Source organism: Lissotriton helveticus, chromosome 2_2 (genome assembly GCF_964261635.1).
Source record: "Lissotriton helveticus chromosome 2_2, aLisHel1.1, whole genome shotgun sequence".
Taxonomy (NCBI): Eukaryota; Metazoa; Chordata; class Amphibia; order Caudata; family Salamandridae; genus Lissotriton; species Lissotriton helveticus.
This window is the reverse complement of record NC_136060.1, coordinates 424,489,454-424,515,144: the sequence shown is the minus strand read 5'-3', so window position 1 is coordinate 424,515,144 and position 25,691 is coordinate 424,489,454. Positions and strand designations below refer to the sequence as shown.

The 25,691-nt window shown below is 41.0% G+C and overlaps 1 protein-coding gene across 6 annotated transcripts in view; it reads left to right on the top strand.

Annotated features, from left to right (window-relative positions):
- The window catches only part of LOC144821867 (uncharacterized), a 299,860-nt gene that overhangs the window by 42,828 nt on the left and 231,341 nt on the right, over positions 1-25,691 (top strand). For all 6 annotated transcript variants that reach the window (XM_078679022.1, XM_078679024.1, XM_078679023.1 and 3 more), the window contains exon 2: positions 25,366-25,462. In XM_078679022.1, coding sequence (XP_078535148.1) covers positions 25,366-25,462 — 97 coding nt within the window. The remainder of the gene's footprint in view (positions 1-25,365; positions 25,463-25,691) is intronic.

Genomic DNA, 25,691 nt, shown 5'->3' with positions numbered 1-25,691 from the left:
TTTAGAAGTGCTAATTGACATCACTCAGAACTTACAAGGGCTGGCTGGCCGAACAACCGGCCAAGAGAAACATTACACAACTTCATATGTTAGTTTTATATCGTGTGGTCTTATCGTATATCTTTTTACATAAAGTTTATACTTGTTTTATAAAACTCATGTGGAGTCTATTTTGTGGTGTCATCATTGGATTATTGTGAGCGTGGTTGCGAATACTTTACACATTTGACTTGAAGATAAGCCTGGCTGCTCGTGCCAAGCTACTGAGGGGGTGGGTGAGGCTATCTAAGAAGGTGACCTTCCTTTCCCTGAATTTGGGATGCGCGTCCCTACTTGGACTATGGTACTTACCTCAGCCAACTAGGGATCCCGGATCTAACACCATTGTATCCACTGGGATTTCTATTTCAGTGTATGGGATATCCATCACCGTTGTGACGGAGTAACCCGTCGCCAAGTTCTAAAGCAGGCCCTTTGTAAACACCAACCTACATGTTAAAAGCAACAATTTGAGCGAAAACATAGCTAGATATTTAACCCATGTCTTTGAACGCACAGCAAATGTGACAAGATAAAAACAAACTTTAATGCCATATTTATTGCTCATTCACCCTCTGAACTCCAGCATGTGTATGTTGGGGGTGCTGCTGCACTCCACGCATCCCTACTTCCAGTACCTATAGACTTACCGTCATTCTCCTACTTTGATCTCTCAGTAGCTGTGAGAAAACTAATGATAAGAATGCTCTCTGTTTTCATATCTTTGCTGCTAACCAGAACATGAATCCTCGTTCCTTTATCATTTTAATGCTCATGTCATATCCACGCTATCCAACTATTCAAATAATATTCATGTAATTGACTTTACTGACCTAGGGCACATCTTGAACCAAGCATAGACAAAGCCAGTAGATTTGGACTTGAGGTGGAAAGAACCTGGAAACATTATTTGTGCATGCCTGTACTTGTATGTGTTAGTTCACTTCTGGCACAGCTTTTTATGTAAAAACAGAGTAGGAAGACCAATGTATAAAAGATAGATGGAGAAAGTAGCAAGAAAGTTCATGCAGAGAAAAACAATGGGAAAAAAACATAAATTGAAAGTTAATAGAATGAGAAAGCACAATAGGAACGGCAAACAGGAAAACGCACACAAGTGCAGGCTAAAACAAAACAATTAGCTGCAATAAAAAACAAAAATATAATAGCCTTCTGTATACAATATTGAATGTATCATGATTCATTGTACTTTCAGTTTGCAAAATATAAGCATTACAAAGCATGCATTCGATAACAGATGTATTGATGCACCAAACAGTCATAGCATGAGTTGAGAGTGAAATACATCTTGGGGCAGAGCCAAAGCCCACTCTTTTTATATTTTAAAGAATTAAAAAAAATATATCTTCTAAACTATAAGAATACTTTACATGTCATCATCTTTCCTGAACTCAAGTCTCTCCCAGCCCACAGAAAAGCCAGCACTCTGATCTCATTATCTAGCCCAATGACCTTAATTTTAAAAGTCAATCTGATGATTGACTGTTAATACCAATTAGTTTCCATAATAACGTTCACTGTCCACCTCTAACATGTAGTCTCAGTCTCTCTCCTTCCGTTAGTGTGTCAGTCAGACTCATTCAGTCTGTCAATCACATTGAGTCCATCATTGAGATTTTGGGCCCGTTTTATGTGTTGGTGGAGAGGAAACTCCATCACAACAGCAAAGGGGCTCTGTCCCCATCAACATAGTTATCCACCAGCCCGATTTATATGCGGGTGGACTGTGGCAGGGTTTTCTCTGCAGGAGAATTGGCTATATGTCTACCTACCCAATTATGATGGGCCAACATATAGCCATTTTATTTACTGTCCGTCACTGTCAGGCAAACCCCGGTGGCAGTGAAAGACAATGAAAAAGGAATAATGGCACTTCACTATGGGAGATTTGGGCATTATCTTTTTAATTTTCAAAAAGGATTTTTTGTCTTGAAAATAAAAATTAAACTGTTTCGTGCAAGGCTCTGACATGTTCACGGGCCATCCACCAAACAGTGAAAAGCATTGACAGGACCTGCTGTGATGGTGGCTCCTGCTAGTGCTTTATAAATGGCTGCCAGTTTGGCGGTCATTTATAAATTTGGTGTGCAGGACTGCCACCAGGGCGATGTAGGAATTTACTCCATCACCCTGGTGGAACAATAGGCTGACTGCCCAATTGTAAATAAAGGCCATCAGTCTTTCAGTGAGTCAATCATTCTCAGTCGGGCTATCTTAGTCAGTCTGCTTCAGTCAGTATGCGAATCACTTATTCTCAGTAAGGCTCAGTTAGTCTCAGTGAATTTGTCTTAATCTCGCTGTCATTCAGCATCAATCTCAATAAGTCAACCTCAGTTAGTATGTCAGCCAGTTTCAGTCTATCAGCCAGTCTCTCTCCCAGTCAGTCTAAGTCACTCAGTTTCAGCAGGTCTCTATTGGTTAGGCCATTGCAGTCATCAGCCTCAGTTAGACTTAGTCAGTCTTACTAAGTAGCCTTAGTTAGTCAGTCTCAATCAGCTAGCCTGTCTATCAGCTCAGTCAGCCTCACTGTCTTTGTCAAATCAGTTGGTCTAGTCAGTTTCCATCAGATCCAGTAACTTAGCCAGTCCATCGATGTTAGTTAGAATGTCTCAGCCAGTCACTGAGTCAATATAGTCAATTTTTCTCAGTCACTCACTCAATCAGTCAAGATCAGTAAGTTAATTAATCTCAGTGAGTGAGTGTGAGGCAGCACATGTGCTCATGTGTTTGACCTGGCCTTTTTTAGCCGGGTTAACCTCAAACCTTTTGCCTTCTTCCTCCTATTTTATCTGACCTGTTTAGGACTCTGGGCACTTTACCACTGCTAACGAGTGTTAAAGTGTATATGTTCTTTGTCTTAATTGTATTGATGATTGGTTTATCCATGACTGCCATTTTTGATTTACTGGTAAGCCCCCAGTAAAGTGCACCAGGTATGCCCAGGGCATGTAAATCAAATGTCACTAGTGGGCCTTATTTAAAAAAAAACAGTGGTCCTTAGACAGAGGAGAGAATGTTGAGGGAATAAATATAGACTAGATAGGACTATATTCTTTAAGACGTGTCCAGCCGGACAGTTTTAATGTCTTGATAAAAAATAATCACAAAGAAATATTACACAAAGTGTGATGGAAGTGGGACACCAGCCGATGTCCGACTAACCCACTGGAGGAACACAAACAACACACAAGAATAATAGGCAAAGAAGGGTCATCTGAATATCATAAATCATAAGCAGATAATCCACAGTATACACATATGCATGAACAGTTATTGTCAGCTATGCAATTAGTGCATTTCAGGTCGACGACGTTTCGAACCATACATAGTTTCGGTTCATCCTCAGGACAGACAATAAATGCCTAAAGAAATAACAATTTCGATTGATCCCACGATGGGGTGGAGCTGAGATAGATTCAGCACGGAGTGTCAAAATGAGCAAATGTCGCGGGGGCAGTCCGCGGGGAGTACTGAATTGATCAGCTGGGCCAATGCCCTGGACGAATAATCGGAAATTGAACGGTGCAGGTCCACAATGGGGGTCCTTGCGTGGCGAGAAGATCTTCACCTTCTCGCCACGCAGATGACCCTTCTTTGCCTATTATTTTTGTGTGTTGTTTGTGTTCCTCCAGTGGGTTAGTCGGACATCGGCTGGTGTCCTACTTCCATCACACTTTGTGTAATATTTCTTTGTGATTCTTTTTATCAAGACATTAAAAGTGTCCGGCTCGACACGTCTTAAAGAATATAGTCCTATCTAGTCTATATTTATTCCCTCAACATTCTCTCCTCTGTCTAAGGACCACTGGTTTTTTTAAAAATAAGTACCTACCCAAGGTCCTTAGCATATTGCGCCCTGGGTTCCCTTGTTCTGTCCACATAACTAGTGGGCCTGCAGCACTGATTGTGCCACCCACATGAGTAGCCCTGTAAAGGTATCTCAGATGTGCCACTGCGGTGTCTGCACGCAGTTTTAAACTGCCATGTCGACCAGGCAAGTGCATCCACTTGCTAGGCCCTCACTTTCCCTTTTCTTACATGTAAGGCACCCCTCAGGTGGGCCCAAGGTACCCCATGGGCAGGGTGCAATGCATGTGAAAGGTTGGACATGTACTGATGTGCGTGACATGTCCAGATAGTGAAATACAGTGTATTTCGTTTTGTCACTATTAAAAGGCTATATTTCCCAAAGAATGAATTAGAGTTGCTTTGTAACATTTTACAAGCACAACTTCCCATTGGGACAAGATAGAGAAATACAGTTTGGGCTCTCTGAACTCAGAATTTAACAACACATCCTTTAGTGGTTCTGTTAGGGATAAACCAATTGTTTAGCACATATATAAATAATTTATCAGCAAGGCTTAAAGTCTAATGAATACCCTTGGATAAATGCCATGTAGCACTAATACAACTCAGATGAGGGTGTACTTTCATCTGATTTTGGCTGTCATCTATTTATTTAAGTCCTGAGGAAGACCCGCTATGACGCAAACCCCAGGGTCGAAACGTCGACAGTTATTCCCCCTCATGCCCAACATTTTCTCAGCCCTAAGGAAAACATATATCAAAAGGACAGAGAAAAATAAGATACTTTGTTAGGGCAATTCCCTCTCTTTTTTATGTTTAGTTATGTCTGCAAATTCTTGTATATTTTATGTACACTTCATGTAATATATCATATTGTCACTCATGTCACCTTGTTCACCTAATTCACTTTATTTACATGTCATTTATATGTTGTGATCTATAAGAAATGACAGGCATGAAATGAACTGGTAAATAATATGCATTGAAAACGTTTCTTGGGTGTTCCATTTAAAAAGTTTTAAAAGAATGTATTAGACTTTATGCTTTGCTAATTAATTCTTTATATGTGCTAAGCAATTGGTTTCCCCCAACAGAAGAAATTGTAATTGTTTCTTATAATACCTGTGTTCTGAGGGACACTGGGCTACCCCAATGAATATAACACTTTCAGAAAGTAGGAATTTTCTTGTTTAACCATTCTGTGTGCCTGTGCTTTTTTGTGTATTGACTTTCTGTTTTAGAGTGACTGGCCCTGGGGATGTGCATTCACTGTAGAGAGCCACACAAAAGGGTTAAGGTGTTGAGGTGTGTCCTGCCTTTCCTCGGTGACTTATAGCTGAGCTAAATAGACCTTGACTGCATTTAGAGTGGTGGGAGGAGTTTCACTTGCACCTGAATAGGCAGAGAGCACAGAACTGGTTTGGACTGGACTCAGAGACCCTTGCACAAAGAGAACAAAGACAAAATGGGGTATAAGTATTGGACCTTAAACCCCAGAGATTTAGATCAGTTCTGGACTCAAGAGGAAACCTTTGACAAGGAGAAGAGCTGGGGAGATGTAAGGAGGAGTGATGCTCCTTTGCTGTGTGTGCTTTGCTGGGTTGGCCTGCAGTTGCTGCTTATGCCAAGGAGAAGACAAAGCCTGGAACTTTGCTGCAAACCTACGTGAACAAGAATCTCCAATGGCTTTTGTGTGCTGGCCTCCTGTTCTGAAGTCTCAGGGACACAAAGACTTCCCCTGCAAGCCTCTGACCATCACCTGGACTCCTGTGTGAATTCCTGCATTCAAAAGGGCACTAATTTCAAATCCTGGGACCTGAGAATTGTGTGGTTTGGTCTGCAAAGCAAGAAAAACTATTCTGACGCCATCAGCGACTCCGACAAGCGATGCCGCAACCTGCACCGAGGCTGGGGGCATCGCTCATGAAGTACACGGCTCACCGCCCCACCTGCACCACAGCTCCAACGCCAGTCGACGGCTGCCAACGCCTGCAGTGATCGACCTTCTGGATGCCAGCCCGTGTACTGACGCCATCACCACCAGCGGCAGCATCTTGTTATCGCGGAGCCAATAACTGACGAGGGTGACTTCACAAACTCTTCAGCTTGTCATTGCCTTACCCGAAGTAACACCTCATTGCTGATGCTGCCGAATTCCCCTGTCCTGGACTTGACCCATCGCCTCCTCACGATGCCTCACCTCCCCCGTTGCAACTAGGATCTGGCCTTGACCTTGGCACTGACGCCTCACCTCCATGATGTCCTGCATCATCCATAGACTTAGACCCCCAAACAACAAGATACTGTTGTTTGGGGGTCACTCAGTGCCCAACACTGCGCACCTCGCAGTCGGCATCGTACTTTGATTTTATGCCTGTCACAATGCCGTAATAGCCCATGGTGGAGCTATTTAATTTCTACAAGTTCTATTTTTGTATGTTGGATTTTTGTCGTTTTGGTATTGTTTGGTTTAGGTAAAGATACTTTATTCTTCTCAACTGGTGTGATATCCATTTGTGGTGTTACTGTGTGTTTTGAGTACAAATACTTTACTACACATTGCCTTTGCAATAAGCCTGTCCACAGTAAGTCTAACTGTAAGTGAAAAGTAATGTAATGTAAATAAATGCATAAATACATGTATGTGATGCTTTTAAACTCCTGCAATTCATGTATTCCTAATAGTCTCATTTTCTACAGACAAAATAATGTATACATACATAAAATTGTCCACTTTAGTTATGTTTTATCAAAAAAGAAATGCTTACAAGTAAGTGGCATATGAGAAATACAACAAACATATCAATGCTTCCTGCTCATCTGCTTGCACTGATTTTCTCTGCTTTATGTGCCTTTGGAGTATCTTTAACAACTTACTAGATGTATGCCAGGCACTCGGAGACTATTTAGGCTTGATATCTCTTCATTCTCCATTACCCCTAAATCTGTGGGGCCCAATATAGAACTGTTTTTCATATTTAGAAAGACAGATGTGACCTGCACTAATCCATGTGCCACATCTATATAGCAGTGACCCATATGGGTTTGTATATTTACAGTGAGCCTGATATCATGGTAGTGGCCTGTGCCAGGCGATTGATTGATCTGCTGAATACATCAAACTGTAACATATGTTGAAGATGGCTTTGCCTTAGAGTTCTTTGGTGTTGTTGCCTAGCTGTAGTGAGTTTGCCCACTGAGTCTGAGTCTGAGTATTGCAAAGTGTGATTCATCATATGTTTACCATCCTCAACCATCTTCCTTGCCCATCAATCAATTGTGACAATGTACTGACTTTGCCTATCCCTGGATTCCGTCTATATATTAGGGAACACTTACAATTCCATTACCTACCTTATAAGTCCCTAGTATATAATAGGGCAGGGGTGTTAAAACTACCTATAAGTCCCTAGTATCTAAAGGGGCATGTCAGTTTAGAGGCTAGTGGCCCTTTCTTCACTTGCATGTGTGCACTGCTGAGTGCCTGACGTCATTTTAAAAGCAGCCATGTGTTGTAGCAGTGCTTTTAAAAGTAAATCCACTGCAAACTCGACTTTGGTGGTAGGGGCACTTAAAAAGTGATAATCTACAATATGGTTGCATGGTCAGAATGCTCAAGGTCTCTCCAAGGTGTTCCAGGGGTGGGGGATCATGTAACGAGGTCCCTTATAAAATATGTTTTTTATGCCGTGGGGATATAGAAATTGCACATTTCACTCCCCCCATTGTAGTAAAGTCCCTCCTAAAATCGATTTTGGTGCTATGAGCACTGTGGAGTGTGGATCTACATAGTCAACAGATCGCAATAATGCTTTGGAGTATACTAGTTTTCACCCGAGGAGTTTAATAAAAAAATCTACCATACTCCCAATTGTTAAGAATAAAAAGAATATGCTCAGATCCCCAAATCTGCCAAGATAAGACACAAGAATATCTCCAGAAATACAGACAAAGAGGATACCCTGATAGCATATTACAGGAGTGCAACAAAACACAAGAGCAGCAAGTAAAGATCGGAAATAATTATTTGCATCACAAACTGTTAAGACAACTGATAAGACACACCACTAAATCATCTGCAATTAAAAAAATAATCAATACAAGATGGGAGCTTTTAGCCAATGAACCGGATTTCCAGAACATTTTCAAGGATTTTCCTATTCACACATACACTAGAGGTGTAGTGTAGTTCCTATATTCCCAATAGGCTCTGCGCATTGGAATAATATCTTCAATAGTATAGACGTAGGACAGAGGTTAGCTAGGTCTTCTACTGACGATATTAGACTTAAGTTTTGTGTGCCAGCTAGCTCAGAGTTCACTAGAAACTTTCTCGAATAAGCTAGGAGGAGTTTAACCTCCCTGGATAGACAAGAAGGGATTTAGTTTCTGACAACCATAGAACATGACAACTTTGCTCTCCCTGATCAAGAGTATATCTCTAGAGTCGTGTGAAAACAAAAGACAGCTATTTTACTCAGTCAATACGTGCATACTTAGTTTCACCAGATTGCAGAGAAAAGGAGAGACGGGCGTTTTCAATAAAAGGTGTTATTTATTGATCAGTCTCTGTTCTCATACAAGAGAAATGAATCGCTACAATTGCAATACTTATAGTTAAGTAAAGTGCATACAGTAAAAGCAGGATTATAAAATAATACTGTAAAAGCATTGATATGGTTTCTTAGCCATATGATACTTTAAAATGGATAAAAGATATACATACATATATACATTGACTAATCGTACTCAACTGGTGCTTCTAACTACGCCTACCCCGGTGTACCTGACCTAAGCCTAATACATGGGAGGGAGTAAGTAAGTAGCAGTTTAAGTTAAGTTTGTTTTGCCAAGAATCTGACTCAAGAATTCTCTATAAGGGTTTAATCAGTTCAGTACCTGGGATTTAGAAGGATGGAGGTCTGGTATCTCTTTCTCAGGACTCGGTATCCCAGTCACCCGCGAAGGTGGGCTGGAAACGCTGGAGGCTGGATTTCTCGGCAAGAGAAAAGACAGCGTCTTCCTCAGCGCGTCAAAAGGGGAGGGGCAGCATCCGTGGGCTCTCGCATCAGCTGGGCTCTCCGGCAAGTAGTCACTGCTCCAGGTTCATCACCACCGTGTGTCTGCTTAGGGCAGCGTTGGTATATTTATACCTGAGAGGTGCTGGGTTTGACGTAAGGATGGACATAAGACGTCAATAAGATGTCACTAAGAACTGAGCGTTCTTGCAGTGCTTTACAGGAGTTCTTGGACTAAATCAAAACATAGCAGGCGGGGATTTCCCAGGTTTGCTCGAGGCTTGGATTTGTTTAAGAACTCGATGTGCTTTCTAGGGGGCTGGAGGAATAGTGCTTGCTTAATGTGACAGCATGCACTATGACTAATTTATGAAACGGGTTTCTGTGCCGTTGTATGGATATTAGTGAATTATAACCGGACAAGGGTCAGAAATAGGAGTATCGATACAGGTACCTAGATAAACACACGACACCCACTCCACGAATTCATGTCCATATTTACTAACCTAAGCAATAGTAAACATAACTAATAGTGCATGTGTATATCGAACCACCTCAAAATACATTTGTTACATTTAAAAAATGGCATATTCGAAATACACGAAAATGAGTATAGGTACTGTATGCATTCAAGCAGTGTAATCATTCAAAAAAGGATGCACATTTTATATCAGCATGAATGATTTGCGAAAATAACACATGAAATGGCTCTTAATACAGAAGAAAAAGTGCGAGACCACTTCATCACATATAAATACAATTACTTGTAAATATGCTAGAGGCTGAGGTAAAATATTGTCTCTAGAGTTCCTAAAAATAGAAGCTCTGTTCTCTAAGAATAGTTCTACTTTAAGCAGAGGACGAGTGCCAAAAAAGGTAAATATTTTGGAATTCTGAAAAAAGTTTTCGATTTCAGGGGAAGAAGAAAAAAAATAGTTCCAAATAGTCTTAGTAGCTATGTTTATTAAAGCTGAAGGCCAAATTCAGAGTTCAGGGAACGCTGTGTGCTCAATTGCTTAAAGTTATTCTTTCTGCTCGGGGGAAAACATCATGTCAGACAGATTTTCAAAAAAGCAGTTTACCGCTTCTGGTGAAAGTTCGACCAAGTTGGAGAATGTCGCTACCATGCAGTCGTGCGCATGATCGCTTTCAATGATGTTTCGATCAGCACTGCTTACAGAAGGCCGTACCTGGTTGATGCTGCTCTCATCTTGTACTTCACTACCCTTCAATCGTAGTGGTGAAGTCTCCACGAATGCCGTCATCAGGATAGGTAGCCGCTGGGGACAGCACGATGCATGAGCCTTTACTGGACCCAACAAAGTATCTGCATCCAATGGTATTTCTGATTGTAGTGTAAGACAGGTGTCCAACACGCATTCTTCGCCGCATAGCATGCATCTCAATACAGGTAAGACACAATTCTGCCATATGGGTCTGAACGAAAGAAACCAGGTCATATTCAGATCTCTTAGCCGGGCTAATCCAAGGACTTTAGTTATGCGGTCCCGATAGCGTATAGCTAGGATCATTTCTTCCATTGTTGCTGGAGTTTTGTCTGTGACATGGCTTGCCATAACGAAGCAGGAGTATCAAAAATAAGATGCCTGCTACGAGTCCCAACAGGAGTGGTAGTCCGCCAAATACCGAATGGACAAAATTGGGAAATATACCCAGGACTGCTTTGAATGGGGTTAACAGTCCCGAAAAAACGGTCTTAAATACACTCGCGATACCATTTGTTTCCGAAATGTTTAATATTTCGTTTAGCATTTCTGCGAAGTGTAGGGGGCAATTTGTCGATAACAATGCATGTATCTCTGCCGTTGTCCTTGCAACTTGGAGATCATACGTTTCTTTTGATGACGTCAAATGAATTGGCGTCTGTGGGAGCACAGTCTTCATTCTGCTTAAAGTATCAATTCGAATAGAAGAGATTTTCAAACTGTGCCAACATTTTCCCTCCCTGTCTGGAATGTTGTTTGGATACAATACTCGCTCACAGCAAGTGACCATGGAACTCACGCTTACTAGATAAGGTTTTCCTGGCAGCAAGCCACAACATCTGTGATCCACAATTAGAATGTAGCTCCCGTTAGAAAGCCGTCTAAAGAATGGCTCTATGTGAGTTGCAGGTGTGCCGAGCTGGTGACATGAAAGGTTATTTGAAGTCCCCTCACAGGCCCCATGCAAATTTATGCCCTGACACAGAAGTATACCACTTAGTGATTTTTCACAATTGTTACCACTAAGAAATACACTCTGTCCTTTTTCACTATAACATGTGTGTATAAGGTAGTTTCCACGTTGACTTATTGTATCCTTTACCCAACCTTTCATACTGGCCTGCCTGTATATATTTTTGGCAGTATCGAAATTGGAAAGTCGTTATCGGAATAGTTATTATCCCATGTATTATCCATTCAATGACAGGTCGTTCTGACATTGTCAATGGTAATCTCTCAAGTTTTTCAATGCTCAGAATTGTATACTCTGCACCCTTTTGTGCCAAGCTGATTTGTGTATCAGTAAGGTTAAAGATAGTGAATAATGACGTTGTGTTGATTAAACGCCAAGGCACGTAGCCTGAACGCAGATTTTCTAACGTCCAGCCAAGCTGTACAATAGAACGTAATTGGGACTGACCGTGTTGCAACATCAGTAAGTCTTGCTCTATTATATCGATTGCAGATGATACAATACTGTCCAGTGAATATATTCTGGAAGACAGAGTCATTAACCCATTGTCCACAACAGAAAGTGATTTTTCCAAATTAACACGGTCAATTTCCCGTATTTTCTCTGCTGTCTTAATTTGAGTTACTTTCCAAGCTTCGTTGTAAGCTGCATATATAGAGGCCGCTATGAAACGTTTTTGACGCTGTTTGCGCGGTCCCATAAGGAAATCACGCAAGTCAGCACCTTCTTTAAGTAAAGTCAAGTGTTGCTTAATTTCTGCCAGTGTGGATGTATGTAGCCATTCGAGGCAGAGTTTCCCTACACTGTATGTAGTTACAATCCCTGGATGTTGTCTCTGGGAGTATCTAGGGTCTGGCCTGGTCAATTTGAACCCCTGTATTTTGTTCAGGAATCTATCTTGACAGTTATTTGTGTCTGTGGGCCAGATCAACCATTTCTTCCAATCAGGATGTGTTCTGTTTTGGTTAAAAATATGGGATACGTCTATCTCAACATCTGTAGTGCTATTACTGTCAGGTGTTGGTTTTGGAATAGACGGTTTGTTCAAGTCTTTAATTTTGGCTAGGCCAAGACAGGTTGTCTATTGAATTGTGTCATTCAAGAATATAATTTGTTCTGGGATCATGCAGGCTCTAAATAATGATTCTATACCTTGGACCTGCCAATCTTTAGTACACCAGATGGTTTTCGTTTCAATATTATTGTTCCAGAAATCAAAACCGAATGTATTCATTTTGTCAAAAAATTATTCTGAATAGATTAATTTTGTGTTTGTGAGCATGGTTTTCATTCCTGTCTTATTTAACAATTTGAAATAAAACGTTTCTGCATTACTTGTGTTAAACCCTGAGAAATATGGAAATTTTTCATAAAATGTTTTCGAACTGCCTTTTGGTGGAGTTGCACAATGTCCCCTTTGGTTATAATTAAAAAGATTTCTAGGTTGAGCAGATTTATGCAGATAATGGTTACCATAGTGGTTGTAACAGTACATCTGGTCATAATTAGATGAACCCTGTAAATAATCATGTTCTGTAAATTTAGCTGACATCACTAGATCTGACATCATATCATTAATACTTTCAAAGTCCCAATCATCAGCGAATGTGTTTGGTTTTACAAAGTCACTTAATGAAATCTTGAATTGATGAGGATACTTCAGGAGCTCGACCGGGCCATAGATTTCGTAATCAGTTTTGTCCCATGCTACCCCACCGGGTATAGGATTGGCTGTGAAGTTTACTGAAGAAAGTTCTCTTTTCTCGATGTGTGAAGACTTGTGTGGTTTCAGGACCAAGTTGATTTTCTGACTTGCTGTGTCCATTGTAACATATTTCCCCTCAATGAAATGTCCCAAGTATAGTACCATGATGATCCAAAGTATGAGGACAAATACACCTTGTGCCACCCAAAATTCAATCCATGGAGAAATAAGATAAGTTTCTTCTAGTTGATGAAATAGTTCCTTTGCTTTGTTTTTAAAAGTCTTTGTTGTTGTCGGCTGTTCCTCAGGTTCGCTCGGATCCTCAGAAAAGTCATCGAAGTTGATGAAGTAGCCTGATGCAGTTCTGTCAATTGTTTCAATTGCTTCTGGATTCCTTTTTGTTTTTGGAATTTTCTTTGTTATATTAGCATAGTCTGTGGTTACATCATTGTAGACTGGTGTTTCTTGATGTAAGATTTGGATTTGGGTTTCAAGAGGTTTAAGTTCCATGGCTTTGTTGCATAGTCCTTGTTGATTCACTGTAGGTTTATCAAATGTGATTAGTCTCTCAGTTTGAACCTCTGTGTTTGTAGCAAATTTTGGTGTTCTGCTATTTCTTGGGAGTCCACTTGGCCTACTACTTATTATCGGCCACATGATTGTGGTTTAACCAGGTCGATTGATACAACTCGGTTCTCCTTTTTACCAGCAAGGGGCGGTAATACAACTGATCTTGTTCCGTTGATAGCCAAGACAGGTACTGCTTTTCTGTAAGAAGGCCCAAATTCCTTCTTTACCGCGATCTTCTCTCTGACCAGATCCCCGATTTTTGGAATCCAGACAGGCCTTGCTGGGACAGGTGGTTTTTCTTCAGTGGTTGTTGGCTGTTGTTTCAATGTTATGTTGCTCAGGTCTTTTCTTTTTTCGTTTAAGTCCTGTAAAATAGCCAAACGATCTTTGATATCAAAGCATTTTTCTTTAACCACTGAAGTTTGACTATCGAGGTCCTGGATCAACATTCTAGTCCCAAACAATAGTTCGTACGGACTGAGACCTCTTAGAGAATTTCTTGGCAGATTGTTAAGACTACGTTGGACACTTATTAAATGTTTGACCCACCCAGCCCCCGAACCTAATACCTTTGCCGTTATAGATTGCTTTATGTCACGTTTTTTTCTTTCCACAATTCCGTTTCCCTCAGGATGAAAGGGACAAGAGTACCGCAATGCAATGCCCATGCTGGTCATGGCCTCCCTATAAGCCAGAGAGCTAAAAGCAGGACCCTGGTCAGAATGTAGCATGCCAATTGCGTATGTGCCGATAAAGACTCGCAAATCTTTTATAACAGTTCTGGCGTCAGCCGAGCGCTGGGGCCACATCCAAATAAATCTCGTGCATGAATCCACTGCGACCATGATATATTTATAGTTGCCATCCCTTTGTAAGGGACCACAGTGGTCCAGGTAAACACATGCTAATGGTTTATCTGAGATTAGAAGGGGCGTCTGTGCTGGTCGTTTCACGGTTGATACCTTCATTCTTTGGCATATTTCACATTCTAGAACATAGTTCCTAGTTTGTCGTCTCATGTGTGGCCACCAGTATCTCCGTTTTAATAGTGATACTGTGGCCGAAACGCCAGCATGTACAGAGGCGAGCCCTTCGTGTGCCACTATAATGAGTCCTAACCTGTATTCAGTGTTTGGAATTGCCCTATTCCCCACTCCAGGGATTCGAGTAAATGGAACGTTATTCTCATCAGTTATGTATGAGTACTTTACTGGAAAGCCTTTCGGGAGTGTTTCTATCGCATCTTTTACTGTAGCGCTGACAGCTTGTAATATTTCGCTGTCTATCTTTGTTTTTGACCGGGTGATGGCAGCTACGGAAGCCGTTTGCACAGCTGCCTTGAATTCCCTGCAACGTGAACGCCATCACGTTGATGACTCAGTGTATGTATCACGTGAGTCTTTTGTAGTTCCTTTTGTAAAAGAACTACTTGTTCCCAAAGCGTTTTATGCTTGATTGTGCCACCTTTTGCATCTTTGAAACCGTTTTGAACCCAGTTCTGCAAGTATTCATTGTAAGACTGAACGCAATAATATGAATCGCACACTATGAGAGTAGGGAATTCGCGATCGGTATTTTCAAGCGCCATCTTAAACGCTAGTAGTTCAGCTCGCTGAGCTGTACAATCGCCTACAGATTGTGTTTTAGTGACCAGTGGTCTAAATTTTCCTTCGTGCCAACGACCTTTAACAATCGCACACGCAGCACTGTATGCTTGTTTACCCCCAACTGCGGGTTGTGCTGAACCATCTGTATATATAATACAGCCGTAGTGTTCTAGAGGCAGGATTTCGGTCGGCAGAGGACATTCAAACTCATATTGGAGAAATTCTTGTGTTTTTAAATTAGGATCAAATTCGTATACCACGTCTGTTGCAGCAAGAGAATTAACCCACTGTATCCATCTTGGATGTAATGCTTTAGCATTTGGAATGCTTGCCTTTGTTACCGCCTCTAGGGCCGGTATTGGTGTAACGATGATTATTCGTTTACCTTGTGCTAAGGCTCTTTCTTTCGCTACAGCAGTCTGTACCGCGGTTAGAATTTTTTCCGTTGGGCTAAATTTCATTTCAGCTTTTGTGTACAAATGTGATTTGTATGCTATTGGTACCGTTTCTCCCTCATTAGAGGTCAGGTATGTGAATCCGCATCTTCCTGGGATGACTCCGATTACAAGGCTGCGTGTGTTATCGCGTGTTTGCAATTTTGTTTTAGCTAACATGTCTGTTTGCAATGATCTCAAAATTTCTGTGTGTTTTTGAGTCCAATTGATTGTTTTAAAATCTGGTTTTATTAGGTCATAGAGAGGTTTAACCTTCTCTGCATAATTTATAATGTACGTTCTACCGAAATTCAGGAAACCTAGAATTGATTGTAAGTTTTTCAGCGTTCTTGGTGCTTGGATTACAGCACATTTCTCTAGGAAATTGTCTGCCAGGCTTTTGCCTTCACTTGATAATTCATATCCTAAAAACAGGACAGTTAGATGGGCAATTCTTTACTTTTTGAAGTTGAATTTATAACCCTCTGCTGCGAACCCAAGTATTATGGTGTTCACTCTTTTCAAGTGAGTATCCAAGTCATCATCTGTTAGATAGATGTCATCGACATAAGATAATGCCTCATCATCATATATTTGTAGTAACTCTGTTACTCTCGCTGAGAATAATCCTGGGCTGTTCTTGAACCCCTGTGGCAAACGACAGTAATTTTTCTGCGAGCCATTTATTGAGAAAGTGGTCAAATATCTGCTTTCAGGTGCTATATTTTGACAAAAGAATCCATTAGAGATGTCTAATGTTGTTTTGTATTTTTTGCGCACTATGCTATTCATTAGTGCTGCACTGTGTGAGTTTTGTACTGCAAAAGTTTTGCAACATGAGTTAAGGTGTCTGTAGTCCAAAACTAGACGATATGAATCATCTGGCTTGGAGACAGGAAACAAAGGATTGTTCATTTGTGAGGTGTATGTTTCAATCACCCCCTGGTATTCAAGTTGATCTAAGATCTCCCTGATCTGTTTTTTTGCTTCTTGCTTAATTGGGTACTGCCTTTGTGCAGTTGGTTGAGATTTTAACTGGATTTTGTGAGGAGGTGAGTCCTCATCCCATCCTACATTGTTTTTATATAATGCAGGAGCTTGGGCTACTGCCCACTTTCTTGCAAGTGTATATTTTCTATGTATTGGAATGTGATTTGAGAAGGCAGGCATAATCATTTCTTCGCCATGAGGGCACTCCCTGACAAACTCCGGTGGCCAGTCTTTTTCAGCTAAAAGGATGTCATAGCCTTTGGAGAGGTTATCCCAAAATAGACCCCTTATTTTCCTAGTCTTATCTCCCTCTATACGTAATGTTATTTTGTATATTTTATGAGGTTTGCTAACTCTGGTATCTGCAGTTTCCACATGAATGTATTCATTCGTGTCCACTGTCTCCAGATGATTCATCAGGATCTTGCGAGCTATGCTCACTTCTGCTGCGCTGTCTAGCATTGTCTGAGCCCACTCTCCGTTTTTCAGCTGTGTCCTCAGTATCCTCAGCATGTTTGATTACTTTAATACTGGCTACCTTCTTCTTTGGAAATTGTAACTTTTTACTTTGATGAGCAGGTTCCTTGTCTTTGGACTTGAAGTGCTCTTCCCTTTGTTCTGACCGTCCTCTTCTTTCCGATTTCTGCGAGGAAGTCTGAAAAGATCGAGATGGACGTGTATCAATATCTTGATATCTATCAGGTTTTTTTCAAATTATCCCTATTTCTAAGATTGTATTTTTTCTCAGAGGGCTCCCTCTGGGGAGACTTGTGTCCTTGGTCTGGAGATCTTTCTCTCCGCCGAGGAGACCTTCCTCTGGACTGGAATCTTTTTTCTTTGGGAGTGGATTGTTTATTTCCATCCCAGCTCTTTTTTGGAGTGTTTAGATTATTTTTAATAAATACCTTTTCAGGATTTTCAGTTAGTTGGGGTTTCACTGGTTTCCCACCCAAACTATCTCTACCTAGTTCTTCATAGGATTTTTCTATGATTCTGGCAAGTTCAAATGGTTGTTCTGCTATATCTGTTTCTTTCAGTTTCTGGCGGATCGCTACAGATGCTGCTTCCCTTTTTATGTTGGCTAGTAATATAGCCGAGACCTGCTTGAAGTCTTTCAGTAATTTCATACCCAGAGTTAAAGCAGGTTCTGGACCGTATTCATTTTTAATCTGTCTTAGTACGTCTGGTATTACCGCCATGGACGGAACACCATGTGTTTTTGTGTATATGGAAGCAAAGACTGTGCCCCAAGTGTCACAGTCCTCCACATGTGGTGCGATCCCCATTGGAAGACAGATAGTTAGAATTCTGTGCTTCTCAGTAGGGGTAGTATCCGGAAATACTGTCTCTATTTGAGTGATTTTCTGTGCTAACCAGAATGGAATTTGTTCCTGTTTTGTGGGTACTTTACCTAGACATGACTGTATGTTCTGTGGTGTGATTTTATTTGTGTTCCCCTGATGAGGGGTCATCTGTGGAATTTTAATAGCTGGTTGGACTGTTGAGGTCCGCATTACATATTGGACTAGTTGTCTGTATATTTTAATTAGTAATTTTAGTTGGACTAGAAGTTCTGGTATAGACATTTTCTCAATGTCTAGATGTGGTGTGTAACCAGCTAGAACTGGCCATGTTGCTCCTGGTCTACCTAGTGGACCGAGCCTGGTGATGTGATTATTATGTTTTAGGGCGCCTTTAAACCAGAGCAGGTGCTCTTGGTATTTTAATGGGATTTCCACCTCCTCGAAAGGAGTGTACTCATCCGGTGGTTCCTCTATTTTGTAATAGTGGAACTCATGTGTGACAGCGTTTGGTGCTGGAAAGTTTATCCATGAATAGAATACCTCTGTCTGCCGATATTCATGTGCCTCAATTACGAATATGACTGTACCACCTCTTGATGTTAGTCCATTTTCTATTAGCTTAAGAGTTATAGTTTTTCTTATGCTGACCGGGATGAGTATTGCACCCGGGTCTTGCTGTAGGAGACTTGTGTCTTCCGCTAGGAGTTGAGCTGCTATTCTAACTGCCTCCCTATCTTCTTCATTGTCTGACATTTTTACTGACAAGAAGGTTTTTGTTGCAGATCAGGTTTCCAAGGAAACAAAGATTAGGTGCACAATATTTTGGAATACTGTATCCTTCAACGTTGAATAAACCAAAAAACTATACATAGAAATCTCTTCCTACTAAGTTTCGGCGGATTTTAACCTTTGACCCACTCCAGACGTCTTTGGAGTATTTACGTGAGAAAGGGTCTGTGTGAAAAAGCACGACTGAGTTACTCTAATGTCTTGCGTTAGATTTATCGCCTTACCAAACCCTTGGACGCCATGTAGTGTAGTTCCTATATTCCCAATAGGCTCTGCGCATTGGAATAATATCTTCAATAGTATAGACGTAGGACAGAGGTTAACTAGGTCTTCTACTGACGATATTAGACTTAGGTTTTGTGTGCCAGCTAGCTCAGAGTTCACTAGAAACTTTCTCGAATAAGCTAGGAGGAGTTTAACCTCCCTGGATAGACAGGAAGGGATTTCGTTTCTGACAACTTTGCTCTCCCTGATCAAGAGCATATCTCTAGAGTCGTGTGAAAACAAAAGACAGCTATTTTACTCAGTCAATACGTGCATACTTAGTTTCACCAGATTGCAGAGAAAAGGAGAGACGGGCGTTTTCAATAAAAGGTGTTATTTATTGATCAGTCTCTGTTCTCATACAAGAGAAATGAATCGCTACAATTACAATACTTATAGTTAAGTAAAGTGCATACAGTAAAAGCAGGATTATAAAATAATACTGTAAAAGCATTGATATGGTTTCTTAGCCATATGATACTTTAAAATGGATAAAAGATATGCATACATATATACATTGACTAATCGTACTCAACTGGTGCTTCTAACTACGCCTACCCTGGTGTACCTGCCCTAAGCCTAATATATGGGAGGGAGTAAGTAAATAGCAGTTTAAGTTAAGTTTGTTTTGCCAAGAATCTGACTCAAGAATTCTCTATAAGGGTTTAGTCAGTTCAGTACCTGGGATTTAGAAGGCTGGAGGTCTGGTATCTCTTTCTCAGGACTCGGTATCCCAGTCACCCGCGAAGGTGGGCTGGAAACGCTGGAGGCTGGATTTCTCGGCAAGAGAAAATACAGCGTCTTCCTCAGCGCGTCAAAAGGGAAGGGGCAGCGTCCGTGGGCTCTCGCATCAGCTGGGCTCTCCGGCAAGTAGTCACTGCTCCAGGTTCATCACCACCGTGTGTCTGCTTAGGGCAGCGTTGGTATATTTATACCTGAGAGGTGCTGGGTTTGACGTAAGGATGGACATAAGACGTCAATAAGATGTCACTAAGAACTGAGCGTTCTTGCAGTGCTTTACAGGAGTTCTTGGACTAAATCAAAACATAGCAGGAGGGGATTTCCCAGGTTTGCTCGAGGCTTGGATTTGTTTAAGAACTCGGTGTGCTTTCTAGGGGGCTGGAGGAATAGTGCTTGCTTAATGTGACAGCATGCGCTATGACTAATTTATGAAACGGGTTTCTGTGCCGTTGTATGGATATTAGTGAATTATAACCGGACAAGGGTCAGAAATAGGAGTATCGATACTGGTACCTAGATAAACACACGACAGAGGAGGAAATCTACGTCAGTTATTGTCTAAGACTACAAAGCACAACCAAAACAAGGAATGCAAAGGAACTTTAAAATGTTACAACTGCACTCATTGTAACAATGTTATTCCTGGTAACGTGTTGACGCATCCCACAACAGGAGTTTAAATACCATTAAGGCACACGAGTGACTGCAATACGCAGAATGTGATCTATTGCATAAAATGCCCAAGTGGCAAGACCTATGTCGGAAAGACAGAATGTAAAATCAAAATAAGGATGACCGAACATAAAAGTTGAATCCGTACAAAGAATGTCACTTCAGCATTAGCTGTACATTGGGCAGAGGAGAATCATTCGATTTCACAACTACGGTTTCTGATTATAGAACAGGTACAACTCAGGCCAGTCATTGACAACCATAAGAAACTCCTTCAACGGGAGGTGTATCGGATCACAACTCTAGATACCATGATACCGAAAGGTTTAAATGATAGAATGGATACGTCATGTTTCATTTAAAATCAATTATGGTGGCAATATATATCTATGGACACATCATTGTTACAGAACAGGAATCAGGTCTTACTGTATCCTAAATTAGTATAGACTAGCAGATCAGCACTCATGTTTTTTTTACACAACACATTGTTCACATCCTTTACCTTGAGGTTATCACACATTTTTGGGTAGGACCAGCACCACATTTTTTCTTGGGACACAATTTTTAGTACATCAGCAGTGCTGTAACATGTCTTGTAGACTAATAGATATCATTTTAGACATTGAAACGATTTTGGATGTACCGGTTTTAGGACCTGATCGCAATAAAAAAAATTCATTCAATTGGAAAGAAGTGCAGTATACAGATGGCAGCAGAGTAAGGCGCAGAGTGTTATCTCTGAATAATTATCATGACCTTGAATGAGGCACCATAAGAGCAGCATGCACTGCATATGTTTACACATGAAGAACTAGATATTGAGACTGGCAATAGAATCGCAAGCACGGTGATATCATAATTTTGCGCGTTCGGCACTTTTCAAACGCCAACAGCCTATCTTAGTATGGCTGCCACTGAGCGTAACACGATCGGATTCACTGCACCATAGTCCGCTTTCTATCACCATCACACTTTCCTTATTATTCCCGCGATACAACCGCGGTAATCACGGAAGTTGGATTATACGCTCGTCTCACACTGTTGTGCAGGTACGTTTACGACGCGACTTTAAGAGTAAGGTATCGTTTAGCACGCTGAGGATATTTATGGCCTGTTTATTGGTCTGTCGTTTCAGATATAGTACGAGGAGATTGAGCTTGAGGTAAGAGCACACAGCCAATTTTCACAAGCCTGTTACCACTTAGAACGCAATAATCAACAGAGATGATCTAACTTGCATTATTGGCATTGGCTTGCAGCTTGTGGCGTTCTACACAGGAAGGCTGGGGTAAGCGTGTGATATATTGGCATTTCAGCACAAACTATATGATTGTCTATCGATAGTGCAGTGGTATTAAACGCTGATGTTTCTGGTTGTTTACAGACCTTGATTCAAGGAATATTGGTTATTGAGGCCTGCTTATATTAGAAGAAGGTAGGACACACCTTACATACACACTTAATTCAGTCATGTCCATTATCAACAAGGTCTATTTTATCTAAAACAACATGGTTTTGTATATGGCTAAGAGTAGCGTTTTTGAGCCTATCATGGACACTGATAGCGTCTACTATATGTTTCGTTCACAGATCAGCCCCTGAAGAAGGAACTTGTTTAGTTCCGAAATGCATTGGGCGCCAACATTGAACAACAAACAAATTAGTGTAACACACTGTTAACATTAATTTTGTTTTGTACATATGTAAATGGGAATTCCCAATTATTGAACTGGCAATGTAATGTACAATGATGTGAAATTGTCTCTGAGTTGAAAAAAATAATATATGATTGAAAATATATGAATAAATACTGAAATACAATGTTAAAATTTGATTTTCATATTGTAGTGTTCACACACCAAGTGAAGTGGGCACAACTTAGTCAAGCCTCGATGCTTGTGATAATTGGATCTACATAGTATGACATATTCAGAAACGCAAAGGTCTCCCCTAGTTGTCCCAGGGTTGGTGGGGGAGGGGGGGGGGTGCATAGGGCCCTCATAAAAGATGTTTTATATGCCCTGGTATTGGAGAAATTGAAGAATTATTTTTTCCCATTGTAGATTCCCAGCCACATGGGATACATATTGCAATAGTTTATGAATGCATATATATTACTAGAAATTAAATAAACAATATCATGCAAGGACTTAGAATGGCATTGATAAATCCAACAATATGCTAAGTCATAAGACTTTCTTGTCTGTAAGCCAAAACACAGCCTTCCGGTCGTCTTCCCTGATTGATCAGAGTTAACAGGATTAGCTGGGCTGCTTTGAGAGGCTATCTGGTGGTGAGGGCTGTGCTGCACAGGAATGCCAATGCAGGGGGAGGGGTCATAAAGCATGAAGCTTCGAATGAGGAATATGGCAGGAAGGGAATGTCAGGTACATCTACCCCATCCCCTCTGATCCAGACAGGTGGGAGGCTTAAGGAAAGAATCTGCAGATGTCAGGGGAAGGAGAGCTATGGATATAAGCCATACTGGAGGTTGGCTTAACTAGTTCTTACTCCTCTACTGAGATTTCAGCCATGTTGAATTTTGGAAGAATAGTGCTTTCTGTGAGAATATTATGCCACACTTTGGAGGAAGTGGCCATGCTACTGGGTGTTGCCTTCCACCTCATTGGCCAGGACTGCTCTCCTGCTTGACCCGAGAAAACACTGAATAAATATGTGAGAGGTGTAGAGCCTCTCAAATCTGCTGCTTGAAACTCAGGGAAGAAGAAGGATTGCCATGCTGGAACCGTTATTAGCACCAGCAGGCCCTGCATACTGAGTGACTGCACCTGCTGCACTATCTGCAACAACAGTCCTGTGGATGTACCTTGCTTTTGAAGGATTAAAGAATGGACTTTCTGCAATCCACAGGTTAAGAGAGCTCACCAGCATCATCACCACCAAGAGTCAATTGCCTAGACTGCATCACGTTTTTCTACGCATAATAAGATAGATTCTTCTTTTTCACTACAGCTCCCTTAATGCATTAGTAAATTAAGAAGAAATTTAAAGAGGAATTTTTATCAAACAGTACGATTAAATTGTTAATTAAACAAGCCTGCAAATCTAGGGAAACTCCAACACCATCTCAGGCTGAATTGATCCCTCAATGAGACTTTCCATGGGTGTTAGTTTGCTAAGATGGTCCTCCGCCTGTCCAATGTGCCTCCGCCAAGCGTGTTGCAACCTTTTCCTACATTCACAATCCAAAGGTGCACCATCTTTTGCGTATTTCTGGGAATTGTCCTTGTTCAGGATGTCATTACATATTCTAGCCTTCTGGGATTTAGGCACCTGAAGGAATTCTTCCCAATGAACTTCTCATTACGGAAAACACACCCCTAAGTAAAAACATCTAGCTCATTCTCAGAAAACTTCATCTTGCGCTTCTGGCAGCAATACCTTTGTCACCTTCTTCCTGTGGCATGGTGCCTATTTTTTGCAGACCAAAATTAAGTTCTGCTTCTACATACTCTTTCCTGTCAATCACTACCTTTCTCTGCGTTACAGAACACTGGGAAGGGGATGTATTTATAGACTTTCTCATTGTGATGTCATCATTCTGCAACCAAAACACAGATTTTCCTATTGGCAATTTCCCAATACTGATTCACATTTTTGTAATCCCCTATTAGGAAATCCTAAAATATCAAATTGAACTAATTCACAAATCAGAAAAGGCAGCCTCTGGTACATTTCAAATAGCGATTGCCAAATAGCGATTTGGATGTAAACGCTATTTGGAAATTACTTACCAAAGTGTATGGACATCTGGCCCTTAACCTACACCCAATAATATGCCCTCTGGATATTGCACTGGAAAAAGTTGTGGTTCTTCCAAACACAGTGATGGCAGGCTCCACTAGGCGCATACTGTCAAATTATTGAAACAATGCAACAGTCAAACTCTAGAGCAGTCCAGCAATGGAACCGTTGACTCCAAAGTATGTCAGCAAGTAAGTACTTTTCTACAACACACTAGAAAAGCAACAAACACTACAATTTAGACACAAAACTGGCTGATGCAATTGCACACAAATAAAATCAAACATATAACAAGACAGTCACAAATGTACCCTGCCCCCCTGTACCACACACCTCTTAAATCTTCCCATTAACACAGGATGATGATCTGTCTCAGACCAGACTTAGGCAAAATGTATAGGTATACCCTACAGTGCCATGACTGGTTCCTTGGCACACACAGGAAAAGCTTGTGGCTTTCGCCACAACACTTATTGGTACTTCACTTCTCCACTTTTTCATTCCACAGGGTACTTCCCAATGGAACATCTCACTATATAGTAGTACTCTTCTTCAATAGTGCACCCATTTAGTTCTGCCTCATGCAACTTCTCATACATGGTTCTATCTTCTCCAACTTAGTACAGCATCAGGTACTCCCCCATGCAACTTCCTGTGACAAGGCGCTACACTTCTCCAATTTAGCACACCAAGGGGTACTCCCCCATTCAACTTCTCAGGTATTACACACACACACACCCTCTGTGCATACACACACCCATGAGATATCAGAAGTACTACCTTCTGTTTCGAAGTGGCTATCTGGCCGAATAGTGCATAACCTCAGCTAATTACCCAGCAGCCTGCTAAATCTCTGACATGTCCCTGTTTATTGGGCTGCAGGCTATATAGGGAACATGATGAAATATCTGACCGGTGGCCAGATAAATAGTGTGAAAGGTGCTTATTTAGCTGCACATGAAAATAAAAATGGGACTTCAGGCAATGGTAGCATACTGGCCATCTTGTAGTGGGGATACAGCAAGTGTGAAACATTTGAAAATAAGTCTATATACAAATGTACACTAGTATGTACATACATATGTGTATGAATTAAGCTAAGTTGTTTACAGATACAAAATCAATTTGCAATAAAATCATTTAAGTTATTAGAATATCAAAATTACAAATATAGGAATCAAGCTTCTGTTTTAGGAGCTTACGGCTATGGCACACAGATATTTTGTGCTGCATTCTAGGAGTACTTGGCTGTCTGCATGTTATGTTCCATAAATGTTTTCTTCACTTATGAGAATAAATTGTTTGTGTTTTGAAAAAGTTCATGATTTTCCTTTTGATGATTGTTACGAGATGGGCTCATTTTGGACTTCCTGTGCAAGGCTTGTGGTAGTTTTAAGCTTTTTTATGGACGATTGTACATGCTTATTATTTTAGACCCAGCAACAAATCAGCACTCGACAAGAAGCAGCAAACAGGAAATGCAAAGAGTTCGGTGGCATTTCGGCCACAGCGGGAAAAACATTTACAGCAGGTAATTGGTGCTGGAGGCACAGTGCTTGGGGCACTTACAGGAGGTAAGTAGAGGGAGACACAGTAATGGGGCATCTATGAAACGGGGAACTGAAAGTTAGAGACAGGAAAGCAATGTATCAGGTTAATTCACAGGGAAAGTGTCTACTCACTCAGTAAATTACATGCTTTTTCATACTATTTACCCAGAAGAGTGGTATTCAAGCATAGATGCTTATTAATCCTATATT